Source organism: Myodes glareolus, chromosome 3 (assembly GCF_982192425.1).
Source record: "Myodes glareolus chromosome 3, mMyoGla1.1, whole genome shotgun sequence".
Lineage (NCBI taxonomy): Eukaryota > Metazoa > Chordata > Mammalia > Rodentia > Cricetidae > Myodes > Myodes glareolus.
This window is the reverse complement of record NC_142028.1, coordinates 21,035,662-21,059,648: the sequence shown is the minus strand read 5'-3', so window position 1 is coordinate 21,059,648 and position 23,987 is coordinate 21,035,662. Positions and strand designations below refer to the sequence as shown.

General features: G+C 37.8%; 1 protein-coding gene across 3 annotated transcripts; it reads left to right on the top strand.

Annotated features, from left to right (window-relative positions):
* Nucleotides 1-23,199, top strand: LOC148122566 (killer cell lectin-like receptor 2). 3 transcript variants are annotated; one of them, XM_087904070.1, is made up of 7 exons: nucleotides 1-175; nucleotides 872-986; nucleotides 2,073-2,132; nucleotides 10,280-10,468; nucleotides 12,600-12,742; nucleotides 14,401-14,504; nucleotides 23,027-23,199. In XM_087904070.1, the coding sequence occupies exons 2-7, from the start codon at nucleotides 872-874 to the stop codon at nucleotides 23,184-23,186; spliced, it is 771 nt and encodes a 256-aa protein (XP_087760196.1). In that variant the 5' UTR covers nucleotides 1-175; the 3' UTR covers nucleotides 23,187-23,199. The 3 variants fall into 3 exon arrangements, with proteins under 3 accessions (XP_087760196.1, XP_087760195.1, XP_087760198.1); XM_087904069.1 differs by having other exon boundaries at nucleotides 2-175; nucleotides 821-986; XM_087904072.1 differs by lacking the exon at nucleotides 2,073-2,132 and having other exon boundaries at nucleotides 2-175; nucleotides 821-986.
* The last annotated feature ends 788 nt before the right edge of the window (nucleotides 23,200-23,987 follow it).

Sequence of the window (23,987 nt, the reverse complement as noted above, 5' to 3'; positions counted from 1 at the left end):
CTCTTTTCACTTTGGTCGAGAGGAGGGGCAGAACATTACAGTCTGGAGTATCTTACCGAATGAACTCTCTTCTGTGTTTCCTTTGGAGCTTCTGAGAGGAATCAGGACTGGAAAGAACAACTTGTTCTTCATCCTCAGTTTCCTCCACCTGCATCACCACCTGGATGGAGTATAGGTAACAACTATTTTGATTCCTTCAGTCATCTCTACACAGGATCATACTTATTCTATAGAAATACCATTCAGTTACAAATGGATGGCATGACAGTAACAGAGATAGGAAAGACGGTCATATTAGGACTATATTAGATCTGACTGTGAACACTGGAATTTAGCTTCAAGAGAAGAATTTTTTTATTGTGCTATGATTTTTGTTGTGTGTGATATAGAGTGATCAGTAGAATTAATGACTTGGTGATTAGTTCAAGTGGTTTATATACATTCTTCTACGCTTCGTAGAATTTTATATTAGGAAAGATTTCATTTTTAGAAAATTAATGAAATTGTAAATGAGTTTAGAAAATTTCATCAATGAAAATGTGTTAGATATTGAAATGAATTGAGATCACCAAAAATTTTTAATATTACCTGTTTGTTTCATTGTACCTTCAAATGCTGTTTAATGGAAGAGGCAAGATAAATCATAAGTACTTATGATTTAATAATTTTTTATTAATTATCATATGTTTTGGAAGTCAGACACCTTCCACACTCTTTACAGTGTTCAGATCTTTAAAGGAATTAATAATCTTCCAACCTACCCCAGCATAAAATTCTGGAATGTTTTAAACTTGGACATTTTAATTTTTTCTTTGCCTAGACGTCATCACAAGACTATATTTTAATTTAAGCCTTCTTGCTTCTGTCCAAGATGAGGAATCAGCAAGTGATATATTCAAACTCAACAGTTTTTGAGTCTTCTTCAGAGTCACAGAGTCCAGCAAGTCAGTTTGAAACTCAAGGTCCCAGAGAGTTTGGCCGCAAAGGTGAGTGCTCTCCTCCTGGGCACTATACACACCAGGCACTGAACTGTCCCAGCCTTATTGCTGATTGTCAACTGGTACAAGGAGAAAACTGCAGGAAGAAGTGAAGACTTAGAAGCGTTTATTTAAAAAGTAAAATTTAAGACTGAAAAAAATCAATAATTTATTTGCCTTGTGTTATTCTTGTTTGTTTGGTCGGGTTTTTTTTGTTGTTGTTGTTTGTTTTTGTTTTGTTTTTAGTGTCAGGGTCTCAAGTAGCCAGGTCCAATCTTTCCTGTGCTATGTGACAAAGGGTGGCCCAGAATCTTTAATGATACCAAATCAGCCTTTAAATTATGGGATTACAGTGGTGAACCACCTAGCCTGCCTCGAATACATTTTTATAAATTGGAGAAACCATCAGCTTTTAGCTAATTTTATCAAATTATGATTTAAAATATGAGGCCTTTAGAAATGAACTACATTCTGAGGAAACACCAAATTTTTGAAAGATTATAAAATCTTAAATAAATGAAAAGTATAGCTGGGCAGTGGTGGTGCACACCTTTAGTCCCAGACCTCAGGAGGCACAGGCATGCAGATCTCTGTGCCAGCCTGGGCTACAATCTGACATTCCATTTATTGCTGTTCGCATGCATGTATTTTAGAGCTGACCACTTGGTATTAGATATTCAATTATGGGCTCATTCCTAGAAGAGATTATTTTCTCTATCACCTGTTATCAACTGCCTAGGGCCTTGCGGAGATTTCCCCTGTCCTTATTGGCATGTTCTCTGATGTTGTGGTTGGGTTAATCTTGCTTAGGTTGTGCTATTTTTGAGATTACTGAATGTAGCTTTCCTGTCTTCAGTCTCTGTATTTTACAATCTTTAGTCCTCTCTTCTGAGCTCTTCCCTGAACAGTAGGTGTAGGAGTTAGTTTGTATTCTGGAATTGTGCTTAAAATGTTAGAGTTTATCATCCCTTTGTCATATGAAGCTCTAGGTTATGGCAAGTTGTGAACCATGGGATGGTCCTGGTGATGATTCTGTTACCAGTTTTGATGTCTTTAGAGTTATATCTCTTACAATCTCCTTACATCACATTGCAGTGGCTCTGGGGATCCTTTGCTTACTTCTGATGACGGCAATCATGGTGTGGCTGACATACAGTGAGTAATTCACATACATCATTTTCCTAGGTAATGCCAATAGACTCTAATTATGCCACAGAAATCATACTTTGTCCATTATTTTGTCTGTCATCAGATGGCATTCCAGGTGGCCCAGAGTTTGTAAGTTATTTTGTTTTCCCTTGGACTCCAGAAACCTTGGGCATTACAGTAACTCTGGAGTTGCCTTGGAGCTATTCTGTTTTACTCATAATAATATACCCTGATAATACGTGTGTTGCTGATATTCTGCTTTCTGAGCACTGGTGATTATGAATCTTACATAGACAGCTCGTAAAAAGTAGCAGTACAAAATAAATTACATTTTTTTGTGAATTTCTCTCACACACTTATATCAAGGACATGGTTAAATGAATAGATGGATTCTGTACACAGAAGTTAGAAGTTCTAGGACTTCAGCTTTACCTTTTGTTTGATGTCCTCACATGCTTAGAGTAAACCACTGAAGGGACAAGCTCCAACAAAGCTGGAAATCTGCATATTATTGTCTCTTCTCCTGTGGGTACTCCATCTGCTCTAATGGTAACTGTGGTGTTACTTCATGTCTCTTAGTTCAAATTTTCAAGCTGTATTGTTCTCTCACTATTTTACTTAAATATTTATTTGTAAGTCTTTTGTTACAAAAAATTGAAGTAATCCAAGCATAAGGTGCTTACATCATAATATTTTTAGCTATTTCATCTACTTTACACTGAATCTGCCAGTTGTGACAAGTTCGTGTTTCTATTCTTATAGTGAGTTAAATGAAGCATTGCTTTTTAAGTGTGAAAATAGCATTTGAAGTAATGATATGTATTTCCTGTCAACTTGAAGATTTTCCCTAACCTTAAATTTCAATATTTATTCATTACAAGCATTTTTTGTATTATACCTACTACTAAGTTTAGTTTTTCAGTATAGTGAAGAAAAACATGAACTGCAAAAAACTCTAAAAGCAACCTCAATCTCATGTATCACACCATGGAAAAGGACAGATACTTCAAGAAAAAAAAATGCTGAGAAATAAACCTAGAGAGAAGATAAGGTTGTTTTTTGATTATTTGTTTGTTTTTAGCTTGCATAGGGCACACAGGTAATGAGGGGATCTTGAATAAGGAACTGCATTATTCTGTATTGTTTCTTCTCCAGAAGCTTTGAAGCCCAGTTAACATATGTGAGGCTGATCTGTGGCTTAATGGTTGGGCTTCATTATTTCATGCAGGGGCCTGAAATTCAGGAAATTCCTGTTTGTATTAGGACAATCTTACAGTTTCTAGAACCCAGTGACTTTTCTTTCTTCTACTGCATTCAGGAGATAGATTCACAAATTAGCACTCCTAAAAATTAATGCTTTGGTTTAAGAGTAAATCCAAGTCTCCAACATTGTCCTTGAAGAACATGGAAGTTTTCAGTTCTTCAAAAGAGTGCATTTTCCAGATATTTAGTATGAAATAGAATAAGGTATTTTCCAAGTATTTAGTATGAAATAGAATAAGGTATTTGAATTGCTACAATAATAAATAGAAGTGTGTGTGTGTTTCCTCATTAGTTAGTATCAAATATGTTGCAAGTTTGTGACCAAACGGTTCTTACTGCAGGCATGTGGGAACTTTACAATGGTGCCCACATTCATGTACTACTGCTAGTGATCCCATTAGTAATAGGAAAAGGATTAAAATATCATGTGTTGTGAAAGACCTTCTTTACCTTCCATTATGACTGGTTTTCTTTCATTGACTGCTTATCAATTATTCTTAACATTTGATCAGCTTTTGCATATGGTCTCTATTCACAGTAGGAATGCACATCCTCATCACACAAGGACAAATAATACCTTTAACCTGGTGCATTAAAATATGTGAAAGAATAAAAGCACCAAAACTCTTTGAACCATTTCAAACTAATGAATTATGTTTTATGTTATGATTTTAGAATAAAATAACTATCACCTCCAATTATAGAATCAATTTTTAATGCTTTTGATTAGAAGGTCAAGGCAGGAGTATTGTATATTTGAAGACAGTCTGGGCAGACCAGCAAATTCCAAGAAAGCCTGAGCTACACAGTGATGAAACTCCAGAGAACAAAGGTCAGAGACAAAGTTTGTTGATAGAGCAAGGCCAACTCCAACACTTCACAAAACAATCATGTTGAATTGTTATTGCTATTCAATCTTCAGGCATTTTAATGTATTTAACTTGACATGCTTGGGGATATGGGTGTACCCTTGAAGGCATCTCCACAATCACCAGAAAATACCATCAACTTCAAAAGTTTCCTCCTGTGTCTCTTACTTGTTTTTAGTTAAGAGCATTTAAAATAGACCTCAGCACAACTCTGAGTGCACAGTCACTTGTGAACTACTGTGGGCTCTGTTCGTTAATGCAGATCTAGCACTGTGTCCTACATGTAATGGCCTCAGAGCAGCAAATGTTCATTTCCCACTCCCCAAGCCCCTGGGATCCTAAAAACTTCTGCTTTTTGAACCTGGGCACTGAAGCTCATCTGAGTGGAATCATAAAGTATGGTCGTGGGCCAGGAGTGTTTCACTTTGCATCCTCAAATCCGGCCAGGCTTCTCTGACAGAATTTCTTGTAGACTTCTAAGAAAGGGAGGATAATGCAAGGACACTGTTGTCTCTTTAGTAAGTTAATATGCTCATGGTAGATGCTGTGTCCTGACACTATCTAAGCAACAGACAGGAGTTTCTTGGGAGACTATTACTAAATATTTGATCATTTAGGTCAGGATTTCTCATTGGGGGCATTAGATGTGAGAAATGGCATAGCCCAGGCTCCTCTCTAACTCATGGCATTGCCAGTGTTGGCCTAGAATTCACTTATTAGTCAAGGATGGCCTCAAATTGGTGGTGATCCTCCTGCCTCAGTCTATGGATTTCCAAAATTATAGGCAAAAACTACCATGCCTGGCCATTTTACTCCTCTCTTTAAAAGATATATAGTATTCCTTTGTGTGTATGTGCTATGATTTCTCTATTGATTCATCTATAATGGATGCTTAAGTTTTTCCAATATTGCTATTATAAATATTGTTATATATAGCATGAGTATGTATGGGGTCTCTTGGCCTCCTAGAATCCCAATTTCTGAGAACTGTGACTTTTGCTTAGTTACATACTTTTAATAAATACATTGTTCTAATAACAGAATACCAGAGAATAAGAAGTTTAACTATTCAACTTCTCTGTTGTAGACAAAGATGTTGAAGGACACTGGTTCCCCTGTGGCATAAAATGTTATTTCATCATGGACAATAAACACGGGAGTGGATGTAAACAGACCTGCCAGGACTGCAGTTGTCACTTTTGAAGACAGATGATGAGGATGAACTAGTACTGTAGACTCTTACTTGTCACTTATTATCCTAGACTACCTTGTGACCTGATAGGGGAGTGCAGCCAATCACATTCTGTTCATGGGACGTGTCGCCCTAAGACAAAATTTATCTATAAACCTGGCGGGTGAAAGCTCCCGCCCTCTCTCTCCCTCTCCACCTGGCCTAGATCCAGCATTCCAGATGGGTGGGACTCTGTAAGTTTTTCCTTCTGTTTTATTAAAGCTGTATCTTTTGTAAGATAGTCTGGGGACCTTTCATTACCGATCGCCCTGCGGCATCAGTGACCCTTGGATAGTGAGATACTGAGTGCAGGTATTTTTTAAAAAGTAAGACCTTCAAGGGTTCTATATGGTTTGCCTATAATGTGAGCAAAACAGTCCAGTAAGAGTCTCCAAGGAAATTAATTCCTCTTCCTGGCTAGGTCAGGGAACAGGGTCATTTACAAAAAGACTTGATACTTAAGAGACAATTGTGATTTTGCAGTCTCCTCTCTTTCTCACAAATCTGCAAGAGGCTCCCTCAGAGAAGCAAGTTTTCCCTGAATAACTTTAACCCTTTAGTATAGAATATCCAGCAACTGACATTTATTTATTTCCATAGAGTTCAACTACACTTGCCTGGAGCATAGGGCTTACTCCTTGAAATCCAGAAGTCAAAGTGCCTGAAATGAGCAGTTGGATGACAATAGAGAAACTAACTGACTTCTGTGCCCATTTGAAAAATGGAAATTATATGAGAGCCACAAAATAAGTGGTTTTTACCAGTTAGCCCCATGGTAATTGTAGCTGAATTTGTCCATATTATTAGTTTCATAATATTCAAATCTTTCAAAAAATGTTATCTTTGGAAATGATTATTTAAAAGAAATATAACGGTCAAGGTCCTGACTTTGTCTGCTTACATTTATTATGAAAGAAATCTATTTAAATACATTGAGGGTATTTTGTAGAAAAATGATTGCAGAATCAGCTTGAAGCCTTTATCATTTAGAATACGATTCGTAACTTAAACAGAAATTTATTCACATGTTCGAACAATTACAGAATAAAATGTACTTCCATATCGTGTAATTATATACTTTCTTTTTTTTTTAAAAGTTTATTAAATTATAAAAGTTTCCATTTCCGCCCCTCCTCCCAACACCCTCCCACTTCCCCCACTCCCTCTCCTCCTCCTTCTCCATCCCTAAGAGTAGTCAGGGTTTCCTGCCCTGTGGGAAGTTCAAGTTCCTCCCCCCTCCCTCCAGGACCAGGAAGGTGAGTATCCAAACAGACTGGATCCCAAAAATCCAGTATATGCAGAGGAAACAAGTCCCAGTGTCATTGTCAATGGCTTTTCAGAAAGACTCCGGGCCAGCCACATTCAGAGAATCCGGCCACATTCAGAGAATCTGGTTGGATCACGTGCTCGTTCAGTTCCAGTCCAACTGGCCTTGGTGAACTCTCATTAGATCAGTCCCCTTGTATCAGTGGGTGATGGCGCCCATCGCAGTCCTGATTTCTTTTTTCATTTTCTTCATCCTTCTGCTTTTCATTTGGACCGCGGAGGGCTCCGTCCGGTGCTCCAATATGGGTCTCCGTCTATATCGCCATCCAACGTCGGATGAAGGTTTCCTCTGCTCTTGCCTTCTTTGTTCACGTTCTCCTTCCTTCTGCCTCTCCTTTGGACCTAGGGAGCTAGGTCACGTGTTTCGACGTGGGTCTCCGCCTCCCTCTCCTTCCATCACCAGATGAGGGTTCTATGGTGATATGCAAAATGTTCATCAGTATGGTTGTGGGCCAAGGCCGGTTCAGGCACCCTCTCCTCTGTCCAGAGAACAATCTGGGGATCTCTCCTTGGACCTGGGATCCCCTTTATGCTCAAGTCTCTTGTAAACCCTAAAATGACTCCCTTAGTTGAGGTATATACTTCCCAGATCCCATATCTATCCATTTTCCCTCTCCCACAACCCAGTCCCCCGATCTTTCCCCATTCCTCCCCTACTCCCTTCTCTCTAACCTTCTCCCCTTCCAACAGCCCCCCCCCCCCCATGCACGCGAGGTTACCTGGGACTCTTGTCTATTTCCAATCTCCAGGAGGATAGCTACATGATTTTCGTCAGGTTCACCTTCTTATTTAGCTTCTCTAGGATCACGAATAATAGGCTCAAAGACCTTTAATTACGGTTAGAATCCACTTATGAGTGAATACATACCATATTCCTCTTTTTGGGTCTGGCTTACCTCACTCAGTAAAGCGTTTTCTATTTCCATCCATTTGCATGCAAAAGTCAAGATGTCATTGTTTTTTACCGCTGAGTAAAACTCTAATGTGTATATGTTCCACACCTTTTTTAACCATTCTTCTATTGAGGGGCACCTAGGTTGTTTCCAGGTTCTGGCTATTACAAATAGTGCTGCTATGAACATAGTTGAACAAATGCTTTTGTAATATGTTAGGGCATCTCTTGGGTATATTCCCAAGAGTGGAATTGCTGGGTCCTGAGGGAGGTTGACTCCCAGTTTCCTGAGAAACCGCCACACTGATTTCCACAGTGGCTGCACAAGTTTGCATTCCCACCAACAATGGATGAGTGTTCCCCTCATTCCACATCCTCTCCAGCATAGGCTATCATTGGTGTTTTTGAGTTTGGCTATTCTGACAGGTGTAAGATGATACCTCAAAGTTGTTTTGATTTGCATTTCCCTGATCGCTAAGGAGGTTGAGCATGACCTTAAGTGCTTTTTAGCCATTCGAAGTTCATCTGTTGTGAATTCTCTGTTCAGTTCAGTACCCCATTTTTTAATTGGGTTAATTAGAGTTTTAGTGTCTAGTTTCTTGAGTTCTTTGTATATTTTGGAGATCAGACCTTTGTCTGTTGAGGGGTTTGTGAAGATCTTCTCCCAGTCAGAAGGTAGCCTTTTTGTCTTACTGACAGTGTCCTTTGCTTTACAGAAGCTTCTCAGTTTCAGTAGGTCCCATTTATTTATTGTTTCTCTTATTGTCTGCGCTCCTGGGGTTCTGCTTAGAAAGTGGTCTCCTGTGCCTATGTCTTGTAGACTACTTCCTACTTTCTCTTCTATCAGGTTCAAAGTGGACGGATTAATGTTGATGTCTTTAATCCATTTGGACCTGAGTTTTGTGCATGGTGATAGATATGGATCTATTTTCATTCTTCTACAGGTTGACATCCAGTTATGCCAGCACCATTTGTTAAAGATGCTATCCTTCTTCCATTGTATAGCTTTAGCTCCCTTGTCAAAAATCAGGTGTTCATACGTTTGTGGGTTAATACCTGGGTCTTCTATTCGATTCCATAGGTCGACTTCTCTGTTATGCCAATACCAAGCTGTTTTCAGTATTGTTGCTCTGTAATAGAGTTTGAAATCAGGGATGGTAATGCCTCCAGAAGTTCCTTTATTGTATAAGATTGTTTTGGCTATCCTGGGTTTTTTGTTTTTCCATATAAACTTGATTATTGTTCTCTCCAGGTCTGTGAAGAAGTTTGATGGGATTTTGATGGGAATTGCATTGAATCTATAGATTGCTTTAATTGACACAGAAAACATAGTTAAATTCAAATTCATATTAGTAGTCATCATTCCTTTTGGATGTCATATATAAAGTACATTATAATACTTCCAATGGTTCTATCATAGGTCTCTGGGTGTCCAGGAGCTCCAGTAAGTATGTCCTGTAGTGTCAGGGGCAGGTTTATGCTTATGGATTGGGTATTAATGTAGATCAGTTATAAGTTGGCCATGCCCCAAATCTCTAGGCTACCCTTATCCATGGTTGTCTCATTGGCAGAACTGACTATACTCAAAGGTTATGTGGTTGAGTTGCCATCTCAATCATTTCACTGGAAGTTTTATCTGATCACAGAACACAGTCGTTTCGGGCTACATATCTGCATTGCCAGGAGTCTTAGCTGGGGTTATCCTTGTAGATTAATAGAAAATTCCCTTGTCCAGGTCTCTACCTGACCCAGAAATCTCACCACCATTCATTCTTCTCTTTAAGAACTTTCTCCCTCCATCCCTACCTGTCCTCAGTCCACTTATGAAATCTCTTCTTTTCCCCTCTTCCCAGGGAGATCCAGGAATCCCTCACATGAACCCTCCATGCTACCTATTCTTGCTGCATCTGTGGACTATAGCATAGTTCTCCTGTATTTTACAGCTAATATTCACTTATAAGTGAATATTACAGACCATGTTTGTTTTTCTGGGTCTGGGTTACCTCACACAAGAGGTTTTAATGATGGTGCTCTTTTATTTTTTTCCTCAGTCTGTATTGAAAACATGATTATGTAAAAAAACTAGATGCGTACAGAGATGTTAAAACTTCAGCCCTGTTGAATTCCTTCAGAATTTGGAGAAAATAACTCCCAGGCTGTGCTAAAATATAACTGCACATAAGGATATTATAGTTTCCATCTGGTGCTTTGAGAATTGTGCCATATCTATATGTTTCTTAATTCACATTTTCAGCATACGTTAAAGGTTGACTGAGTTCATTAGTTAGATCTTTATTTGTAAGTTTTATGTGGAGAAAAAATTGAAGGGATTGTAGGGTAATATGCTCCCATCATAATTTAATTCTGCTTTATCATTTACTTTATACTGAAGTTTCTGATAGAAATTTGTGCTTCCGTCTCTTTAGTGAGTGAACTGAGATGATATTTTTAAAAATGTCAAAATAGCATTTGAAGTAATGGCATATGTTATCAACATGAGGCCTTTTCTTATATATTAAATTTCAATATTTAGTATTAATAATCATTTTGAGTTATATCTTTTTTATTTTAGTTTTTCAAGATAAATATGAGCTAAAGAAATGTCAAAACAACCTTGATCAAAGCACTGTACAAAATAGAAATTTCTTTAATAAAACATTGACAAATGAGTCATCAGATTATGAAGGCTGCAAAAATCAGGAGGGACTGAACAGATGCTGTGGGAAAACTAAGGCTGTTGTAGATTACGGAAAGTACACAGGTAAGGAGCAGATCTTGAATAAGGAACTGGATTTTTCTGTATTGATTGTTCTCCAGAAGATTTGAAGTCCAGTTATCAGGTTATAGTCCTGGTGATGTGTGGGTTAATGGTTGGGTTTCCTTATATCCTGTAGGGTCTTGGAACCCCAGAAATCCCTGTTTGAACTAGGAACATATTACACTTTCTAGAACTCAGTGACTGTTCTGTCTCCTACGGCTCCCAGGAAGGGAAGCTCAAACCAGCACAGCTGAGAATTCAAGTTGTTTTCATCTGTGAGCAAAGCTGGGTCTCTCTTTTGTTGTTAACAGAATGTGGGAGTTTCCAGTAAGAGAGTGCTTTCCAAATTCCTAAGCTGAAATGGACTAAGAACATTTACATGGACACTGTCATAAAAATAACTGTTTGTACTGTTTTTGCTTTGGTAGCAGAAAGTTGGACTCTTTCTGACCAAGGTGTTCTCCCTGCAGTGCACATTAGAGCTTCACCATGATGTTCACACTGGTGTATGTCTATCAGTGACACAAAGATGAAAATATCTAACGTTATAAGGAATCTTCCCTTGCATCATGACTGGTTAGCTATAATTGACACAGTGTACCATTAATTATGAAAATTTTCAGAATTTATTAATTATTATAATTATTAATCATGAATATTTTTCAGAATTTAGTGTTCACAAATACTCTTGCATATAATCTCAGTGTTTGATAGCCGGAGTTGACCATCTTCACTATTCAAAGACTAATAATATCTTTAAAACTAGTAAATATAAAATATAAATGAATAAATTAAATAAACTAAATAAAAAATAAAGCTCCAAAAATAATTATTGAGTCATTCTGGATTCATCCAAAATGTTTTGTATTATAATAACAGAATATAATAGCTATCTCCTCTAAGTGGTAGCATTGCAATGTGTGTGATTAGAACACAGAGGAAGGATGATTGAAAATTTGAGAACAGTCTTGGTGTCCAGTAAATTTCAAGGCAGCCTGAACTATACACCGATGTTACCTCTGCACAGAAAAACGGGTTGGACATAAAGGTTTATTAATAGAGAGAGGGTATCCTCACCACCAGAGCAAACAAATAAATGGCATTGAAATGTAGCTATAGAAACCACACATGTTTTAATGTATTCAAATATGACACTTTGGGGCATGTGAGTGTACCACTGAAGGCAGAAGAACAGAAGATCGTTATCCAAAATTTCCTTATACATCTCTTATTACAATTAGGGTAAAAGTATCTAACATAGACCACAGCACAGCTGTACGTGCATAATAGCAGGTGGGCCACGGTGGGCACAGTGCATTGCTGCAGCTCTCCATTGTATCCTACCTGTAACAGCCTCCAAGCACCGAGTACTCATTTCTCATCACTCTGGCCCCAGGAATCTTACAAACCTCTGCTTCTTAGAGCTGAACTGTGTTAGAAACCTCATCTGAGTGGAATCAAAAAGCATGGTTCTGGCCCCAGTTTGTTTCACTTTGCATTCTAACTTCAAATTCACCCACGCTTCTCTGACAAACTTTCTTGTAGACTTCTGAGAAAGGGAGGATATTGCAAAGATTCTGCTGTTTCACTCATAATGAATCTTCTCACAGAAGCTGCTGTGTCCTGACACTAAATGAGCAGCAGTCAGGAGTCACTTGGGAGACTCATAAGTGTTGTGAGGTGCTAGGTGTTAGAAATGGTTTCATTGTATAACCAAAGCTGACTTGGAATATTCTCTATAGCCAATGCTGGCCTGGAATTGACTATTTAACCAAGGCTGACCTCAAACTGGAGGTGAACTTTCTGCCTTAGTCTTCTATGTAGAGATGGACTTATGGGCATCAGGCATTCCCAGCTGGATTTACTTCCCTTTCAAGGATAGATAGTATTCCTTTGTGTGTACATGATACATTTTTTCAATTGATTCATCCAAAATGACACTTAAATTATATTCACATTTCTATTATAAACAGTGCTGCATAGAGCATGGGTGTAGGAGGGTCAATAAGCATTCTAGAATCTCAATTTCTGAGAGTTGTGAGATTTTACTCAGTTATAGATGTGTAATAAATACATTGTTCTTATAATAGAATACCTGAAATTAAGAATTTTCACAATTCTTTCTCTGTTGTAGGCAAATGTACTAAAGCACACTTGTTGTGCTGTGGTATAAAATGTTATTATTTCATCAAGGACAATAAACGCTGGAATGACTGTAAGCTGACCTGCCAGGACTGCAGCTTATCCCTTTTGAAGATAGATGATGATGATGAACTGGTACTGTAGACACTTAACACGCCCATTTATTCTCTTAGACTGTGTCTCTAAATCTTGGAGAGTGAGATACTGACCCCAGGCAGGTTTATTGAAAGAGAGACCTTCCAAGATTAGATATGGTTGCCTATAATAAGAGTAAACACAGCATTAAGAGTCTCTCAGGATACTTCTCCTGCTCCTGGGCTAGTTGTCAGGACACAGGATCTGTTATGAGGAAGCTTTACTAAAGAGTCAGTTGTCTTTGCAAACTCCCCTGTTTCTCATGAGTCTGCAAGAGAGTCACTCTGAGAAGCATGTTTTCCCTGATGAAGTTATTATTTTATGATTTTATTACAGCACGTTCTGTGACTGACAGTTATGTGTCTCCATAGAGTGCCAGCTACACCAGGAAAGGCAAATGTCTTGGGTTTGCTCTTTGGAAACTAGAAGTGAGACTACCTAAGATGAGTAATTGAACTGCAGTGGAGAATATAACTGAGCTCTGGGCCAACCTGCAGATTGTATGAGAGCCATGGAATTAAATATTTTTAGTTAAAATCATGCTTATTTTCACTAAATTTGCCCATAATATTTACCTCATGATATTCTAATATTTCATGAAATGTTATCTATCATTAGAAATGAGTATTAAAGGAAAACAAATGGCAAAAATCCTGACATTAGATATTTACATTTTGACTAAAGAAATCTTTTCAAAGTCGTGTGATGGTGGCTCGTGCCTTTGATCCCAGTTCTCGATAGGCAGAGGCAGAATCCAAAGCTATAGTAAAAATCTGTCTAGAAAAAACAAAAAACAAAATCAAAAATGAAAAAAGAAGTATCCTCAAATACATAGAGGATCTTTTTCTAGGGAAATGATTGAATGGTCAGCTTGAAATCTTTTTAAATTAGAACTTGATGAATAATACTGCACCAATTTAAAACATGCTGTAATGCAGCACAAAATAAATTTTTATGTGAATTAATGATATAATTTTCCATTGATATAGTAAATATAGATAAATTTACAATCATATTTTAAAATATATTTAATGGTTTTATTAGCCATCATGTCCTCATATGTCACATGTAAGACACACTAATTTTTTCCACAATATCACACTTCCTCAAATTCTGTCCCCTTCAGATCTGAATAATAGCATGGATTCCTCACTAGAACATGGAGAATAATGCACAGCTTTTCACAGCATTTTTCTTCTTAATGAATTTGGTTTGAAGATGGAGGTCACTTAAGATAAATGCTTCTCACACGCCTCCATAGTCTTCTAAAATATGAATTTGAATAATTTAATAACATGTCAGACTTACTTAAGGAGCTGGATATGCAATGTATATTTAGGGGTCTGAAGCAGGGAGGTTTAAGGCCGTCTTGGCTATACACTGAGCCTTTTTCTGAGAATCACAGAGGTAAATCTTTTCATAAAAGTAGTATTTCTAGACACTTGAAGCTTCATTTTAAATAACTTATGTAACTAAGTGGTTCTGACATAAATGAGTTACTCATGAGAAATCACTTTAAAAATGAACTTGGAGGAGCTGAAGGGATGGAGGACAGGACAGAAGAGAAGTGATATAAGAATAGTTGGAACCTATCATGGCTGTTCTTTTCTCATTTAACAGAAAAAAGTTATCTTAAGAAAAATTTATTTTCCTTACAGAAGTTTCTAAAGTACCAGCTTACTTCAGACACTTTCTGGATTGGATTATCTTATGAGATAAGCAAAAACAAATGGCAGTGGATTGACAATATACCATCTAATCAGTGAGTTTCTGAATCCTTAAATTCTAAAACTGATGCCAAAGTTGGAAGGATTGTGTATAAAGACTTTTCTCTCATTTCACATGGATTTTCTCATTTTCTATGAAGCTCAAAGGTAAGGAAAAGAAGCAGAAGACAGTATCTGAGCAAGTATTACACAGGGAATAGAAATGTGTAGGAGTTGATGGCCAGTGATGTAATACTGAACACATCAGGATTGTGTGTTGTAAGTTCCACAGGGCACAAAAAATAACCCAAAGCTTAAGATAATGTGAAGTGGTTTGATCTTCATGGAAGATACAATGAGTGTGAGTATCTTAAACATTCATGACTTGTTTCTGTAGTTAGCTTTTAATTGTTAATTTGTAAATATAGAAATTTATATATACACATACATATCTACTTTAAATTTCAAGATTCTATAAACGCTGAGCTTGTTCATTTTTGATCTGGTAAAAAACTGTTTATTGATTTTTTCTTTATAAATAATATTTCTTAAAAATCTCATACATACACAGAATGAAATATCATATCTATTGCCTACTTGCCCTCTCAAGCTTCATCTTACTGTACCCAAAGTTTTCCCCTGGTACATGTTTAATGGCCACCCACTGGAGCAAGGATACCTGGAAAAACCTTAATAAGAAATGTTTCTACCATCTCCAGCAGCTGTCACCTAACAATAGTGACTCTTTAAAAGATAAAGGATCCTTCTCCATCTATGCTGGAATTTCTCCCAGTTTGATCTTGTTCAAGTCTCACATAGGTAATCACAGCTGCTGTGAGTTTGTGAGTAAGAAAGCCTGTAACATGTAGGGGCCTGAGTGTTGGGGTTTCTGTCCTGCCCAGTACCCCACAACTGGCAAACCCCAAAGAAAATCACACAGAGATCTCCATACATTATAAGACTGATTGGCCCATTAGCTCAGTCTTTTAATTAGCTCTTGTAGCTTATATTAACCCATTGTTCTTATCTATGCTAGCCACATGGCTCATTACCATTCACAGCAGGACAGGTCACATGTTGCTGCTTAGGTGGTCTAGGCTGGAGTATTTTGGGAAGCATTCAGTTCCACCGAGCCATGTGGCTAGCATAGATAAGAACAATGGATTAATAAAAGCTACAAGAGCTAATAAGAAGACTAAGCTAATGGGCCAGTCAGTGTTATAACAAAAAAAGTGACAGGTTGCAGACCATTGACTAATAGCAGTTCTACCCCATTAAAAAAAAGGATTCTAAATCAAATCCTCTTTATTTAGTTTTTCTACTAACCATTGTACATAACAAATTGTAACCAACATTCTAAAGAAAGGCAAACATTCATAATCCATTTTTGGAGAATATGAGTATACTTTTCCAGGCTACTTCAAGGTGATTAGAGGCATTGATAATCTTATGGGGACCTAAAGAAAATTTTGAATTATGTTCAAGTCCTGGATGGAATATTCTGTGAGGCTTGATCATCTCAGCCAGCAGTCTTAGAATGGTTCTGTATGCAAATACAGTAGCTTGGTGATGCCAGGAACAGATGTGTCTCATTGTCATGAAAAGTCTTAAGTTTCTAAATATTTTAAATGCCGTATTCTGAAGGTCTCTGAAAGATTTGAAGAATATCTAAATAACTGATATATATCTCTATATATTTAGAAAACCTAACTAACATGACTACTAACATCTATTATAGATGACAATCTATTAATCTCTATTTTTTTCATACATTACATATTTTAAATGAACTACACAATCTCAATACCCAAATCAAGATCGGAAATGCATATACATATAACAAAATAGACCTTAAATTTGCCTCCATGAACCAAGATGCATACCAATTCAAATTATTCATATCTATCTCATATCATCTTTAAATGTAAAAGAACATTTATAAACAATATTTGGGAATATGCACGTAGTTCTGGCCATACTGCTTCCTGCTGTTTGGGTGTACTGTTAATCACATCTCTTTCATGGCATATTCTGCGTGTTACGTTTATCTCAGTCATTAGTTGGGCTAAGTGGGGTGTTTTTTGAGGATGTTTATGGCAACCTTACGGGAGGCCTTGGTCCATGAAACCCTAATTTCCTGGAAGCAATCCACAGGTTCCCATCTTCTTTGAAAACAAACAAAAACCTCTTTTCCCAAGCAACACGTCCATAGACCCAAATTTGGTAATCATGATACCTTTAGAACATATATGTTGGTTTAGCTTAGCAGCCCATACAATGCAATTTCTTTATGTGCTTAGCTCCTTTACAATCAAAAGATTTAAAGATAACACAGTAGTATACATAATCCAGACACTATGAATTTGCCGTTTTTACATGGCCTATTTTACTTTACTCTTTTTAATCTGCGACTATCTGTACTCTGTCTCTTTAAGGACTTTACTGTTTTTTCTTTATTTTTTTTCCAACTGGCTGCAAAAGCTCAGTCATTTAATAACAACAGCTGGCCACCCTTATTCCACAACAGCACCCTGAGAATTATGGGCACGGCTGTGTAGGAGGCTGTGGAAAGCCAAACAAAATGAGGATGTCAGTCAGACTCCTGGGGGAAGAACTGGGCTGGGTAGAGGCCTGCTTGTCCAGACACCGGCACGAACTTCATGGGAGGCTAGGACTGGCCACACACGACCAAAGTATGAGGGTGCTGGGCTGGTGCTCAGGTGCGTGTGCATCCCACTAGCTGCTGCCATGTCCAGCTCCCAGTGAGGATGTCCAACTCCCAGGGAGGAATGGCTGGAGCTCACACAGGCCTTGTCCTCTTGGCCTTTTTCTCAGACCTCACCATTAGCTTTATTTTATGACTCTCTATATTCTTTTTCTTCTCTCTCCCAAGACTATGTACATTTACCCAACACTGTGTCCCATTTATAGATAATTTATGTCTCAATCTGTCCTAATGTGAATCTGTAATTCTTTACTGTCCAGGAGCACTTCTTAAAATGCTAAGCGCTTCTTATGAGTTTAAGTTGTGCCATTAGTAGGGGTAATACTGTACCCTGTTTAGTCTGTTTGCCTGCCCAGTCTAAAACTTAAGCTATGCTATTACTATGATAAATATGGTAGTCCCTGCTGGCTCTGCACAGTCCAGCATGGGGAAGACCTTTGTGCTTCTGAGTCTCTTGTGCTTCTGAGCCAAGTGCACTGCCCCACTTCCAGGCACACAGCATGTCCTCATTGCCATCAAGCAAACTGCATGCAGCATGCTGCTCACCAACGCAATGCAAATGTTCTGTAGCCAGACCTCCTGCCCTTAAAGAGTCAGAACCCCAGAACCGGTGACAGCAGCAGCCCAGGAAGTCAGCATTTTAAAACCACAGCTTTTATTCTGCTGTGACCGAGCCAGGAAAATCTCTCTCAAAGGAGCTGTGGCAAGAAACCAGCAAACAGCCAAAAGCTGTAGTAAACTCTTTCTTTTGTCTGTGTGTGTGTGTGTGTGTGTGTGTGTGTGTGTGTGTGTGTTTAAAATTAAAGTTTCTCAGGTTTTTAAGGAGATTTAGTCCATCACGTTTGTGCCAATTTTTGTAAGGAAAGGGATGCTTGTTGACCTTGGCTCCCTGGCTAGCTTACACCTGAAATAAACACACAGAAACTAATTAATTAAAACACTGCTTGGACCATTAGCTCTAACTTCTTATTGGCTAACTCTTACATCTCCAATTTAACAATTTCTATTAATCTGTGTATCTTCACGTGGCAATTGCTTACCAGGAAAATTCTAACTGGCATCTGTCTCAGGCAGACAATCCATGGCATCTAATGACTCTGCTTTCTTCCTCCCAGAATTCAGTTCCATCTTCCCTGCCTACCTAAGTTCTGCACTATCAACTATGCCAAGGTTGTTTCTTTATTCGTTAATCAGTGAAAGCAACACACAAACAGAAGGAAATCCTACACAAACTCTCTGTGTATTTTTCATCTTTATGTGTCTTTAGTTCGAACTCTATTTCTATTATTTATAGTTTTAATTTTTGACTTTGTGAGACAGAGTTTCTTTTCTATACCTTTGGCTATCTTGCAACTCACTATATAGACTAGGCTCTCCTTGAACTCACAGAGATTTGCCTACTTCTGCATCCTATGTACTGGGATTAAGTGTGTGCCACTACACCTTGAACTCACAGAGATCTGTCTACCTCTGCCTCCCAAGTGTTGGGAATAAAGGTGTGTGCCACCACATCCAACTACTCTCTTTCCTTTTTTTATTTTAAGGATTTTATTCTTTTTCTTTCTCTACTTAACCTACATATATTTTTAAACCCACTGGATAACATTTAGAGGTTTTCTTCATCTAAACCTTTCTCTACTGTATATTTCTTTGTATTCTGACCACATGACTCTTTAATTTGTTAATCAATAAAGTTAGTATTAAAGATGTGGATTGATGGTTCTACCCCATTCCTTAGCTTTCTGAGAGTCTAGTCTCATGGAAGAGGTACTGACCAGAGCCATGCTTATTACAATTCTATGCAGTTTCAAGGTCTCAACCAACACCAAAACGCATATGTTTGACTATTCGTCAACACCATTTAAGTGTTTCATGATGAGACCTCTTAAAAGGGCTGCAAGTTTGGAGCTAAAGCTGAGTTAGGAAGACTTTCTTAATTGAGATGCACATGCCTCCTGCAAACAGAACCCACCTGAGAAAAAGCTACTACCAAGAATCCATGCAAAACTCTGTTCTTTTGTTTCCTGGGATTACTTCCCAGATTCTCTCAGGGTTTAAATGGATTTAGCTGCACACATTGATGCCATTTGTTGACAGAGGTTTCTGTGCCACCTGGTCCTACAGTTGAGCAGCACCAAAGAAATACACAGATCTCTACTAAATAAATTGCAAACTAGTTGGCCTATTAGCTCAGGATACATATTAACTTATTCTTACATCTTAATTTGACCCATTATTCTTGTCTATGTTAGCCACATGGCTTGGTTCATTTACCAGTGAAGCCTTCTCATCCTGCTTCCTCTACATCTAGAAGAAGACTGCAGAATGTCTCTTTTCCTGTTCTCAGAATTCTCCTGTTCTCATTGCACCACTCTACTTTCTGCCTGGCCACCCCACCTATACTTCCTACCTTGCTACTGGCCAATCACTATTTTATTAAAATACAAGTGACAGGGTGCAGACCATTGTCCCACAGTAGACAGGTCCTGAAAGCAGGTAACAGAGTCAGAGAAAACACATGCTTTCTCTGTTAGAACACAGACAAGAAGTCCATGCCACTTAACTGTTACACATATGCAGAGGACCTAGGTCACTCCCATGCAGGTTCTCTGCTTTTTGTTACAGTCTATGTGAGTCCCAGTGAGCATATTTTGTTGATTTTGTGTGGTTTTCTTATGGTATCCTTGGTGCCTCTGATGCTCACAATCATACCTCTCTTCTTCCACAGGCTACCCGAAGGTTTACCTAAGGTTTGGCTCTGTGTCTCTTCACATTTACATCTACTGCTGCACCCGTGACAATTGAGCTAGGCAACATTCTATGAGTAAAGCAGTATATCAATAGGACTCATTTCACTGACATTTCTTGCCGCTCATATTTGGGTCTAACCTAGGTCTCTGGGCTGTCCAGACTCAGGCAGTTTTAGGGGTGGGATCCCTCTCATAGCATGAATCTCACACTCAACCAGTCATTGATTGTCCATTCCCATTTCCTCTGCTACACCTTTACCCCACTATCTCTTATAGACAAGGCAATTTGTAGATCAAAGGTTACATGATTGGGATGGGATCTCAATTCCTAAACTAAATGTCTTGCCTAGTTAAGGAAATAGCCTGTTCAGACTCTATATCCCCCATTGCTAGGAATTCTGGATAAGGTCACCCTCAATGATTCCTGGAAATTTCCATTGCACTAGGTTTCTAACTCAGATCACAAATGACCCTCATTCCAGTTGTCTTTCCAAGTATTCTCTTCTGCCCTTTCCCCAAACCAGATTGCTCTTGTTCCCATGCCCACCTACCTAATCCACCCATTATAACTATTCTACCTCTCATTCACAGTGCAATTTGTTGTGCAACCCCCCCTGAATTTGAGCCGTCCTTGTTACCTAGTTTCATAGGTATGTGTATTGAAGCATAATTATTTTATCATTTATGGCTAAACTCCCCCTATAAGTCAGTACATACCATGTTTCTTTCTTAATCTTTGTTATCTCTCTCTGAATGATGTTTTCAAGTTCCATCAACTTTGTGGAAAGTTCACTAATGTTCTTGTTTTTAACAGTTTCACACTACTCCATTGTGTGAATTTACCACACTACTTTTCTCCATTATTCTTGTGATCAATGTCTACGTTGGTTCCAATTGCCAGCTGTTATAAAAAAAAAAAGCCACTATGAATGTATTTGAAAATGCACTTAGTGGTAAGATGGGGCATCACTTGGGTATAAGCCCAAGAGTATCATAACTGGCTCTTGACATAGGTCGATTATCCATTTTCTGAGAAACAGCTAGGTTGACTTCCAAAGTGACTGTATAAATTTGCACTCCCACCAGCAATAGAGGAGCTAATTATGTTTTAATTGCCTTTGATACTTTGATATCACATATATAGTTGTTTTTAGACAGAGATTCAATTGACACATAGTGGTCTAGGACTCCAGATATTTTGGGACTATGGGGAGCTGTGACTCACCCTACATTGTCCTTTTTCTCTGGAGAGATAGCAACCATTCTTATTTCATGTGTGTTAGTTGTTAATCCTACTGTCTGAAGTTCTATGGATTTAATGTACTTTCTCCGCTGACTTATGCTCATAATGCCATTTTCTTTCCTGTGTTTACTGAGTTTCTTCTTCCACAGCCATAGAAACGGTCTGAAGCATAATATCCACATTGATAACTGTCTCAGGAATATTTCATTCAGTGTCTGGGAACATTGCAGGTCTGGCTCAGTTTTATTTAAATATGATAATGCCAAAATGAAGAGTTAATTTACAAATAAACAGGAAATTAAGTTCCTCTCTCCTCCAAAGACACTCTTAAGCCGGCTGTCACCAAGGGGTGTAGGAGACAGACACTCTTACAAGATGTTATAATATATTCAAAGAACACGGGCGATTTTTGCTTTTACTACTAGTTTTGGTTCTTATATTTTAAGTATCATTTTATACAGGCTAGCCCCGCTCCTCCTACATCTCTCTCCCAAGCACTTGGATTGATGCTGTTTATCACCATGATTGGCCACAGAGTTAATTAATTTATTTATAGTCTACAGGATCATACAGAGTCAGAGATGGGCAGGTGGAAACATGTGGAGTACGGTATCACTGGCTGGGAGGATACCTACATTCAGGTTAAAACATCTTTGTAGACCTTGACTACGCTACAGAACTCTCTGCTAAAGGTGGTATTAGTACTAGGGCCACTGTTGAGGATTCAGTTTAAAAGCCTGGTGGTGAAAAGACTTCTTTCACCAACACAGGCATTTTCTCCAGTGTAAAAATGCAGTAGTTTAGACACCTGATACAATGTCAGCTTCTAAAGGAACTAATAAGCAGTTGTGAACTTAACTTGTGTTTCTTGTATAGAGGTTGAGGTGGGCATCACCTTGGACATAAATTTAGACCTCATGGTGATTCATGTGTATTTTGAGTAATCACTGTCTTCTGGGTCTTTTCCTCTTTTCCAACATTCAATACACATGCTTAATTGACTGTACCCATAATCACACCTCATGATTGACAAAAGTGTGTACTCATTTGTATTTTATCTTACCTGTTCAGTCTATGCTCTAATACCAATTAGCATAATTTATTTCTTTTGCTGTTACTGTGGTAAATCTAAATACTTTATTTTTACCTAATTTGAATTCAGGGGTCAAAAAATGAACTTTTATTGAAGTTTTATCCTCATGACATCTCAGCCTATACAGAATGGATTTCATTCCTTATTTACCTTCTTTCACACAGATTCTCATCAGCCTGGTCTTGGTAAATCTCACAGTGTTACCAAAACCATGGGACCTTGTCCTGTGTTCCACATTTATTCATTTTTATTTTTAAAATGTCTTTATTGCAAAAAGCATCATAGGAAATCAACTTTATTCTGAAATTATCTTTTGGTGAAAGCAAAAATTATATTTACTTGAAGATGGAAAATTAACAGAGTGGAATATATAAGGAGTTGAATTGTGATCAAGATACTATTCTTGTTTTATTATATTTCTTCTTTTATGAATGAAATGGGCACAAGTGTGTGCACATTTCACAACACATTAGTAGTTAGAAGGCAGTTGAAGGAGTCACTTTTCTCTTTCTACTATGTTGTATCTGAGGTCTAAACTCAAGTTATCAGGTTTGGTAGCAATGGTTTCCATGCACTGAGCCATGTCACTGGTCTAATACATTTCTTAAATGAGTTTAGAGAAAACTAAAAGAGCCTTTAGTAAAATACTTACAATTAGCCTCATATTCTGTATATTTTGATCAATAAACATTGTTTTTAAAATTGTTAAATACACCAATATAAGATTCATATTTTATTAACTGCCTGTTATATGTTTTGCTTTATAGAGATTTGAAGAAATTAAAATTATTACAGGAAAATGGAGGCTGTGCATGTCTCGGTTTTCGAGGAGTACATGAAGATGACTGTGCTACAAAACACCCCTGCATCTGTGAAAAGAGAATGGATAGATTTCCTGATTCAGTGTGCAGTATGAAGGGAAAGTAAAAAGTGAAACATTTTATCATCTTTGCTGGTATCCTGTGATGATTTGAGACTGCTTAATGACTAAATGTTTTAACCACAGCACTCAGTCAGCCGATCAAATATGGCAATGAGGCAATGATCTGGAAATGAAAAGAATGTTCTGCGTAAATATAACAACACACCACAACTCATCCTCCTTCCTACAAAACACATTACTTATATCTGGAGAATGGATGCCCTATGTCCCAAGCCCTAAGGAATCACTCCTTTGTTTCCTGAATGTCACACAGAAACAAATGCAGAACCCTGATAAATATCACATGTAACTCACCATCACTATCAAAAACCATTTCAATATTCCACTGCTTTGACATCACAATTAAGAACTAGGATACAGTTTCGGGATTCTATTTGTAGTTGGTTGCTTAAAGTTTGTAATTCTGCTCTCTCTCTCTCTCTCTCTCTCTCTCTCTCTCTCTCTCTCTCTCTCACCTCTTTCTCTTTCTGTCTGACCAATTTGTTGATAAGTTGAAATTCCCTAGATACAGGAATATTCTTTGACGCCATCTGGATGTCATGGCTCAGGCATATAAGTCCTTGAGTTTGAATGCAGTCTGGGATACATAGTATGCTTCAGGCCATCATGGGCTACAGAAAAAGACTCTGTCTCATGAAGCATAATAATAATAATAATGGCGGTAATAATAATACTAAACTGTCCATAAATATTTTCTAAGATATTTCTGTAATAACATCATATTAAAATGATAAACTTCAAGAAATTCAGTACTGACCTAGTCATATGATATATTCCATACTTCA

Bases quoted from the DNA above. Each gene is read 5' to 3' on its own strand.
- LOC148122566 (XM_087904070.1), top strand. From the start codon at position 872: ATGAGGAATCAGCAAGTGATATATTCAAACTCAACAGTTTTTGAGTCT. The intron at 2,133-10,279 runs GTGAGTAATTCA...TTTTTATTTTAG, and splicing joins CATGGTGTGGCTGACATACA to TTTTTCAAGATAAATATGAG. The intron at 12,743-14,400 runs GTACTGTAGACA...TTTTCCTTACAG, and splicing joins TAGATGATGATGATGAACTG to AAGTTTCTAAAGTACCAGCT.